Genomic DNA, 10,077 nt, shown 5'->3' with positions numbered 1-10,077 from the left:
GGAGCGGGGTCAGCGCATGCTGAGGGTCACAGTGCGCAGAAGTTGAACTTTCTGCAGAGTTAGGGGGACCATATTTTGATTACCGAAAACCAGTACACTCGACCCGGCAATGAGATCACCAAATGATACTTGAAGTTTACTCAGATTCCTTATTAATTTCAATACATTTAAATTATGCCCCCTCTAAATGGATAGAATTTTTTTAATATTAGGGCCAGGACAGGATTTGAAAACAGGACGTTTGGTCACCCTATGCGGAGTCAATCTACATTTTCAAACCAACTTGGGTTGTTTTAACCCAGCATTTTTTAGAGTGTGTGTTACTTTCTTGTGAAAAATATATAAAAAATAAAAAGCAAGATATTTGATAAAAACAGACTATAAAGTTATGTCCCTGCAGAAATATCTTTCCCAGGAATTTCAGTAGACAAAAAAGTCTCCTCCTCACAGTCATGGCGCAGCTCTGAATAAGGTCTATATTCATTGGCACAGCAAATGTTTTTGAATTCGTGTATTATTGCTGCGTATGGTTCTCGTGCACGCGCGTCCTCCGTGACGTCAGCGAGGTTCACGAGTATAAAGCTGCGCGCGTGGGCGGCTCGAGTCAGAGTGTTTGTGTCGTTGTTGTGAAGAAAAACTGAAAATGGTGCAACTTTCTAAAACTGAGGCGAGAGACTCACTGAAAGCTGGTCATCCTCCTGCAGGTTTGCACATATAATCATATATTAAACCTCTTTTAATTACGATTTCTTGTTTTGTTTGCGCTACGTAGTTTGAAATTGCATTGTAGTACGTCAGATTAAATAATTACGATGTGTTTTAAATGCAATGAATATTGACTTGCATGCAATTTTAGTTCAGGCGGTGTTTTTGCAATGGGAGGAAAACATCAGCTCGTTTTCTTACTGTGTCGCAGGATGTGAGTTCAGAAGACTTTAGTTTCAGTTTCTACTTCTGCTGTGATTTTAATACGACTAAAGCACATTCAAACAGGAGCAAGAGCACCCTCAGGTGATACTGTAATTACGAATCAGCTAAAAAAAAAATGGCAAACGCATGCGTTTGTGTTTTGGAGAACGTCAAATGTGTCTGTTTACAACGTTTTTGCAGCGGTGAGCAATGTAGCCAATCACAGACGTAGTTGCTAATTTATGGAACGCAATGGCCAATCAGAGGCGTTTAAGCGAGTCCAAATCCCCTCATCACTCAAAACTATTGTTTATGTTCGGAGAAGGAGATCCATTACAAATCACACTGTACGGTATGGCTCTAATAAACGTGGGTTCGACATGCATAGATGTAAATATATCTATGTCGACATGTATGTAGACGACACAAGTTAGCATAGAAGAATGAGACGTCACCAGCACGCGCTACTAGTGTAAACAGTTTTTTTTTTTTTTTTTTGGCCTGCTCATTTTTATTTTTGAGAAAGTGATTTGTCTTGTGACGCCTTGCTGTTTTATGCTGATTTCATTCATTTGTTTAAAATAATGATAATATATAAAAAAAATAAAAAAAAAATAGAGAGATTTGCTAACAAAATTTGATTGTGCAACTGAATTTTACATCCAGCTGCACTTGTGCGACCAGTAAATTTGGGCGTGTTTATTCAATAGATCACTCCAAGTACAACCTTACGAAACAAAAATATATTACAATATATTGGAAAATATCATGCAATATATTCACATATATGGGATTTAATATTTATATTTTCCAATATACTGAAAGCGGCAATCATTTGTATATTTTGCAATATATTGCATGAATATATATTTTATAATCAGTATATTATTCCATATATTAAAATATTTCAAGAAAATATATTGGTAAATATATTTTCCTTTCGTAAGGGCATGCTCCCTAGAAAGCTATATTTGCTGACGTGACACACATGAGATCTATTTAAACAATACTGTTACCTTTTTTATTAGTTTTTTAGAAGTACATGAAGTACACAAACGTAATGGAAGTCATTTTATTTAAAAGAAGAAACCTGTTCAAACACGCATAATACAAACACAAAAGCAGTGCTAATACTCTGTACAGTAATCAGTTAACCTTTAGCCTGCGTTATTACACCCTTTTCATTACAATGGTAAAGTGAACAATTCTTTCTTTTCAGCAAATATGCCAAACTACACGAGCTGAGCTCTACCTGTTTGCTATCCGCATCGTTCAACAACTGGTTCATTATGTTAACTGAACAAACGACATGTACCAGTTCATTCAATTTGTTCATGAACTTGATTAGACTAGAACTAGATCTCTCGTTCAGACTCAAAAGTATCTCGGTCAGTAAAGGGCGTATTCGTTCACTGAATTTAATCACATCTACTCGAAATGCTATTGGCTTGAGATTTTGTCCTTCTTTGAGTATTTATTGGTAATACAGTGCCAGTGTTTTTCCAACATTCTTACCTGTGAAAGTGCCCTGGAATAACCATCAAACCTGACTTCACATACGTGAACTCGAGCTATATTGATGTACTCCCAGTTACAAGTTCTGACGTCACACAGCCCGCGCAAAATAACAACGGCAGCCCTTGCGGATGAGGTGTTTATGAAAGATGTACATTAAATACCAAATGGTTTATTAAAGTGAGGTATTGCTCTTACTTATCGGCAAATGTTATGCATTAGCAGCAGCTTTTCTACCGTTAGATTGTTTCCAGACCATTGAGTGCAAGAATAAATGAATACATCTCCAAATATACAAATAATGTAAAATAAGAGGTATAACCGCTTTACCTGCCTTATGCACCCTTTATTTTTCTTCTTCCTCTGTTTCCCTCAAACAAGCAAGGAGTAAGCACCGTTGGCGATAGAAATTACTGTAAATGAGCATTAGCCCTGTACAGTCTGACAGGCTTTGTTAACATCTAGCTAACATTACCACATTTCCTCGCGGTCAGGCAGTTTGGCGTGACTTTGCCTGGAACGTTACAAAGTTGTGAGTTCTGGTTTTAAGTCGTGACTTACGGGCTCAACCTGCCAACTCTTAAATATCGGGGCCTAAAAAAAAAATCTGAGTTTCCCACTTGTATTTACAACTTTGTGGTTGCATTCATGTGGGTCCTACTTGTAGATACATTCCCTGCGTCCCAATTCGCATACTACTAAATAGTATTCGAAAATATAATTAGTATTATGTCCCAAACCGTAGTATGTTGAAAAGAGTATTCCAAACATACCCGGATGGTTTACTATTTCCGAATTTTAAGTGCAGATCGATGTACACTCGATATTGCCCACAACCCATTGCGAGTTGGACGAGGATTCGATTATTACTAACGTGGAAAAAGTGTTAAACTACAAACATGACAGATGTGCGAGTCAGGCTATTAAGTAGAGAGGTTTAGATAAAGGTTTGAGTGATCAGTTATCCGTATTTAACCTGATGAAAATGTATTTATTCAGTGTTGTCCACATTATATTTCACCTGCAGCAGCACTTTTGTAATGATACATTTGGCCATTAACTTCTAAATGCATCATATTTAAACTGCAAACAGGAAGAGAATCTGCATTAAAGAGACACACATGGCAGATCAACGTGTGGCTCTTTTTCTCTCTGATAGGGTAGGAGATTAAACTGAATGTGGAGGGTTTTAAGTGACAAATCTGACGATGATTGACAGGGCAGTTAAACGGTGACTGGATGCACGTACCTAAGTGACAGAGTCCGTCAAAGATGATGAAGTAGTATGTCCCAAAGGAATGCTTGCATACTTTTCTGCTAAACACTCAAAAGTATGTACTTTTTCCTTCACAAAAAGAGTACATGCATTAAGGACGTAGGTGAATTGCAATTCTTTCCGACATGACTTGAACACACCATGTCACGTTGATCTAAACGCCCTTTCATGTTGCATTTCTATTGGCTGGTCAGCGGTCGTAGCAGCAAACGCACTGAGATGATCATGCATGATCTCGATATACAACGTAGGACCACCATTTAGGAGCCACGACCACAGAAACCCCCACGATTGCTCATCATTCGTCTGGGACAGCCCAATTTATATCATCTGTTCATCTGTGTATAATAGTGTAGAGGATCCTGCTTTTGTAAACCTATTCAATCATAAATCTAGTGACTCAGTGACATGCAAGTAGGACATTCATGTAGCTTTAAAGGTTAAAGGTTGTGGTTTAAATCTGACCCCAAACTTTGGATGTGTAACAAACAACCTGTTATGAAAACCAAAGCCATTTTTAGTCGCCTGGCCATTTCACAATCTCCTTTTAAAACTGCAGGCACTGAACACTCCCTTATTGTACCGTTCACTGACTTCTTTCAGGCTGATTTGAGCGGGCGGCCCGTTTTATTGAGCAAATATTTGCACGCTCGCCCTCAGGGCCTCGATAGGCCTGCCAAATATTCAGAATAACAGGGCCAATGGACTGAGATGATGATAGCGGACGTTTGCAGGGCTGGACTCTCATGAACCAGACTGGATTGGAGAGTCTAGTGTCCTTGTATAAGGATAAAGCGGCGTCCTATAGGAATGCAGAGTGGTGTGGTTTATCTTGTTCTACGTCCCCTGGAGGGAAGTGTAGCATTGCAAAGCGTTTTATTATCTGCAGTTTTTTTTTAAAGAAGTTTAACGTGTGTAAGTGAACAGAAGCTCTAATGTTTCCCAACACGTTCAGTTTTGTAATGATTATGTAATTCATATAAAGGTGCACTATGCAACTTTCCGTCCACTGGAGGGCGCCTATTCTAAACAGAGGCGTAGTTTGATGAAGTATCTTGGGATGTGGTCTTCACCTCACAGCCGGTGGAAAATTAGCCTGACAACCCAGACCCACATCAAGATGTTTGGTCTGGAAACTCACCATTGACGGCTCAATCCAAGGGGCGGATAAACGGTTGTCTTTCAAACTCCCTCTGCACGCGATAGGATAGCGCTACACCAACCAGAGCAACGAAGGTGAAGCAGAGCTCGCTGACAGATTAAACATTCGCCGTATCTAGTCGGCAAAACTCTGAACACATCTTCCCTTTTTAAGAATGACTTCAGTGCCGTTCTTTGTTCTTTTCTCAGAGAAAAGCTTAACTCCAAGTCTTCCAGAGTCGCAGTCAAAGCTGATTCGAAAGACCGCCGCCGTTCGCCAGTTTCTGTGTTTACTAGAAGCACGCAAACGCAACTCGGCCGTCGTCATTATGGCCGCGCCCACCGACTCTATACACGATGTGATTGGCCCGGCAAGTGTTTGCCGTTTACAGCTCAGAAGGGTATTGAGTTCCTAGACGACACTCGCGGGAAGATTAGATTTGCTGCCGCTAGGGTGCGTCTAGATTTCTAGGCTAGTGGAAAATAGGACTCGGGCAGAAATCATGTTCATGGATTCGGTTATTAACGTGACTGTAGTGTAAAGCAGAGCAGGAGCGAGTGTTGTGGAGCTGAGCGCGGCAGCTGGAGTGATTATGCGAGCACCGGGACTTTTATTATGGCGGGACACAGTCGGCGGGCGCGCGCACTTCTACTTTTTCCGGTTATGATTATAAGGTAAAGCAGCTCTGTTTATCATATCAGATACATTTAAGTGTGTTTAAAATGATGTTATGACGTTACTCTGTGCATTCGCTCGGCGCTGCTGTGACTTGTTCACACTGCTAAGAGAAAAGCGCTTCTGCCAAATAAAACCGAGGGTAGCGCAGATATGACACGATTGACAGGCGACTCCCTCAACCGCTATGCTGACACGTCCCGGTCCTTAGTTAAAATAGCAATTTTCTCACAATTTACAAATAGTTGGAAACATTTGGTATATTGTAGGTAACTGAACAAAATGTATAACACTGGCCTAGTGGTTTTTGAATATTTTACTGCAAAAATACTACATAGTGCAACATTAATATTTAATATTTCTTTAGGTTTAATTTGATTTTATTTCCTTTTTTAAATGTAATTTCTTATTTTTTTATTTTTATTTCTTATTTTCTGTTACTTAGTTTTTTTTATATATATTTCCATGTCATTGTTTAATTGTATTATTTTTGGTATTTTTCTATTTATGTAATATTCATACATTTAATTTGACCTTTTCTATTGCTTTTGCTTTTTAATATCTTTTTCTATTTAATTTTTGATGTTTTTATGTATGTGGGTATATATGTTTGTTTATTTAACTAGCAAGTTGTTTTTAGCAGTTTAACAACCTAATTCTTTTAAATTGGATTGTTGATCCAATTAGCCATAGAAGTTTGAATCTTTTGGTTTTGATGATTTCTACTGAAACCGTAAATGTTTTCTTTCTTCAGTGAAAGCTGGAGGGAAGCGAGTCGTGAAGAAGACCGCTGATGATAACAGCAACGTGGATAAGGAGACCAAGAAGTTTGACAAAACCAGGTACAGTTTCTTCTGCTTAACTTAGACAAAGTTTAAGCGGCGCGACGATCTTTCCAATATTCATACTCTTGTGTAATCAACGCGCCATCCTAAATAAACTCGTCTCTTGTGTGATACCCAGAAATTTAGAATATTCCGATCTAATATGATTTCTGGCCTGTAAGGCTGCCAGAATAATAATCATAAACTGTGTGTTAATAGGCCAGAGGAGAACTGGCACCCCGACTGAGTCTGGTTTCTCCAAGGTTTATTTTTCTCCATCACGCCCTGATGGAGTTTGGTTTCTTTGGTCGCCTTTGGCTTGGCTTGCTCAGTCGGGGACACACAAATTATGATCAAAGTTATTCAACTAAATATACAAATGAAATTAATTCATTAGGTCTTATTTAATTCTATAGACTATAATACGGATCTGCAAACATTGTCGCTATATGATAAATTAAAATAAGCTGATAACGTCACTGTTTTCTCCAGTACGACTGTACAGCCAAATCACATTTTGTTGCAATATTGTCCTGTTTGACACCGTGAAGCTGCTTTGAAACAATCGTCATTGTAAAAGCGCGATATAAAGACTGATTGACAAAGATGCAGATCTTTCTGACGTTGAAATTAAATTCAGCTGTTTTCAAAAAAATTCCTCTCAGCCTCTGGCAGCTTGCTCAACATTTAATGAACCCGTTTCCTGGAAGATCTGCTGCCTTGGGCTGTGCTGGAATGTGCAGTGGTTTGCTAAACCCGCTGGCAGTAATATTCATATCGCAGCTGCTTTATTTTTATATGTTGCGTTCTGGTCCACAACAAAACATTGATTCATCAATTTTTGCATGGGTAAAAAGCATAATTTTATTCTTCCTGTGGGCGTCTAAAGTGCGATGAAGCAGAAACGTGTTGCTAAATATGTTCTGCCGCTTTGCATGAAGTCACAGAACTGTGAGTTTTCATTCAGCGTTATCTGATGGATTATTTGGCACTTATCTTGCTGAGCTGATTTGTTCTGCAGGTCCCTGTCGACCCCGTCCAGAATGCAGCATCTGGGTCTTCTCCTGGCTGGGCCGCTTGAGAAGGTTTGTTACACTCTGATAACAAGATATCGCTAGCATTACATACATCTTCCTTCAATCCCATAGTGCACTGCTGTTTGGATGCTACTTTAGAAAGGGTTTTAACATTTTATAGAGTTTATTGTAGTAGACCTCACCCAAATATGAATCAGTATTTTTCATTGGAGTGAGTGGGAACTATGACATGGACATTAAAGGGTTAGTTCACCCAAAAATTGATTTCATTAATTCCTCACCCTCATGTCGTTGGACACCCGTAAGACCTTCGTTCATCTTCAGAACACAAATGAAGATATTTTTGTTGAAAGCTGAGAAAGGCTTCAGAAAGGCCTCCATTGGCATTGTACTCAGGGTGAGTAATTAATGAAATAATTTTCATTTTAGGGGTGAACTAACCCTTTAATTTGATGTAGTTTTGTCCAAATATGATTCACTTTCTGAGCTCATCCGCCCACTTCAGTGATCTGAGTGTTTAATCCTCTAAACCAGTGCTCATCAACTAGTTCAACTACTAAAGGAAGTTTGTCAAGTCTTTTAGTTTATTTTTCTATTTAATTTCCAATTCTTTATTTTTATTTAGTATTTCTATGTTTAATGTAGTGGTAATGTAAATTAACTTTTTTATTTGGCTATTTACCTTTTTATTTTGTTTTATTTCTGTTTATTATTTCTTATTATAATCATTATTAGTGTTTGTTATATTTTTATACTTTAATGTATTGCTTTATTTAATTTTAGTACATTTTAATTTCCATGCATTTCAGTTTAATTTATTTAAATTTGATGTATATTTAATTTATTTCTATCTTTCTCTTTATTATGTTTAATTTTGTTGGCTATTGTATTTATTTTTATGTAACTTATATATTTTGTTAAAATATATAGCTTATGCAATTATTTTTCAAATGCTTGTGTATATTATTTTTTACTTATATTGTTTGTCAAGTAATATATAATATATTCATGTATATAAAAATGAGTAGAAATAAATGAGAAATAAAAAAGTACTTGAATTATAAAAATTAAATGGATAAATATATTACATAAATATAATAACAATACACTTAAACATAAATACTACATAGAAAAAACTAAATGGAAATAAATTAAATGTACAATTCATTTTTTTTTATTAAACGTACTAAAAAAAGTTCAATAAAATAGTATATAAATGTATAACAGACCAAAAAACTAAACTAATACAACTAATGTGTAATCCCTTTAAATGTTATAATGATAAGAGTAGTAATTATAATTTAATAATTGAATTTGTATTAAATTTAACAATGAAACTAGGCTAGGAGCTGGAATATCTTAATGTTGTAGTAGTCATTTGGTCAGCCACTATATTATGGTAAAGATTCCTTTATTTCAGAAATGTCATATTTAACGTTGTAATGTTTGTCTCCTGCAGTTTAATCGTGATTACCCCGAGATTCCAGTTTCTGTGCGGCACAGCCGGGTCAGGCCGAGTGTGGAGAAACCGCACGCCGCGCGCATCCCCTGTATTCAACAGCCGCGCAAGTTTTGAGCCTCAATGGCGTCCGCTGCTGAGCTTCTGACCACACGAAGAGCAGAAGACGACAGGAAGTGCCTGTGGAGGTGAATGTGGTGCATCATGGACCTGACTTGGTAGCCTTGTAACAAAGTTACTGTAATGTTACTTCTATTCAGGTTGTTTGTTGCAATCTTTGTAGCTTTGCAGTTTTTGTGCTTGCGCTGTGTGGAATATTTAGTGAATTAAAGCCGTTGGACAGAGTTTCTGCTTTACTGACGTGAATGCTTGGCAGTTATTTGTAGCATTAATATGCATGGGAGTTTCTGGAAACTACTTTTGTTGATCATCCAAACTGCTTTCCTACTCTTTCACAAAATGAGACTTTTATACTAGTAAAATTCTCTTTTTCAGCAAATGAAATGGTGGCTGTAGTTTCTTTTCATGACCGTTAGGTGGCGGTAGAGTCATTTGAAACGACTTTACAGGCCTATTAACATCCCTTCACTTTAAAGACTGACAGCATCTTTAATTACAAAAGAAACCAATGTGACTTTAATCTGGTTATTCCTGTCGTTTCATCACCAACATCTGCTATTATTAACTGAGTTTATAAGGAACTGTTTCTATAAAACGGTTTATCAAAGAAATATGTTAAATATTATTTGCACAATGAAAAAAATCTGTAAGAAATGAGGGCTCAGTTTCATAATAAGAAAATAATCTGGTTATTCGATAAAGGGATAGTTATTTCTCGTTGAGAAATTGATGGTTAACTTGCACATGGATGTTAGCTTTAATTATCAGCTATGATTTTAACAGAGTTTGTACAGGGTGCTTAAAATACTTACATTTTGAAATTTAAGTCTTGAAAACGGCCATATTTATGAACAGGTACTTAAAGTGTTTGAATTATTAATAAAAACAATATTTGTGAAATGTTATTGCTAATGCTGCAGCCCGTCTGATATAGATCTAGATCCATTTCACATGGCTATGATCGTGATATTGCTCATATTAATATTCAAGTTTATGACATGGCTTTCATTCTTCAGGTCAATCATGTGTTCATAAAGGAGAAGATAAGGAAAGTGATATTTGTCATGTATCCCTTCAATGGTTCCTTACCACAGTAACAGCAGATGCTACACTTTATTTGT

The 10,077-nt window shown here is 37.1% G+C and overlaps 1 protein-coding gene across 1 annotated transcript; it reads left to right on the top strand.

The window, feature by feature from the left end:
* Positions 1–547: 547 nt before the first annotated feature.
* On the top strand, positions 548–9,181 carry LOC137075706 (death-associated protein-like 1 homolog). Its single transcript, XM_067444608.1, has 4 exons — positions 548–704; positions 6,271–6,358; positions 7,362–7,425; positions 8,837–9,181. Exons 1-4 carry the CDS (start codon positions 644–646, stop codon positions 8,951–8,953), a joined length of 330 nt encoding a protein of 109 aa, XP_067300709.1. The 5' UTR covers positions 548–643; the 3' UTR covers positions 8,954–9,181.
* The last annotated feature ends 896 nt before the right edge of the window (positions 9,182–10,077 follow it).

This window comes from Pseudorasbora parva, chromosome 5 (assembly GCF_024679245.1).
Source record: "Pseudorasbora parva isolate DD20220531a chromosome 5, ASM2467924v1, whole genome shotgun sequence".
Classification (NCBI taxonomy): Eukaryota; Metazoa; Chordata; class Actinopteri; order Cypriniformes; family Gobionidae; genus Pseudorasbora; species Pseudorasbora parva.
The sequence above is the reverse complement of the archived record's forward strand: the minus strand, read 5'-3'. Positions and strand labels throughout refer to the sequence as shown.

Bases quoted from the DNA above. Each gene is read 5' to 3' on its own strand.
- LOC137075706 (XM_067444608.1), top strand. From the start codon at position 644: ATGGTGCAACTTTCTAAAACTGAGGCGAGAGACTCACTGAAAGCTGGT. The intron at 705-6,270 runs GTTTGCACATAT...TTCTTTCTTCAG, and splicing joins AGCTGGTCATCCTCCTGCAG to TGAAAGCTGGAGGGAAGCGA. The intron at 7,426-8,836 runs GTTTGTTACACT...TGTCTCCTGCAG, and splicing joins TGGCTGGGCCGCTTGAGAAG to TTTAATCGTGATTACCCCGA.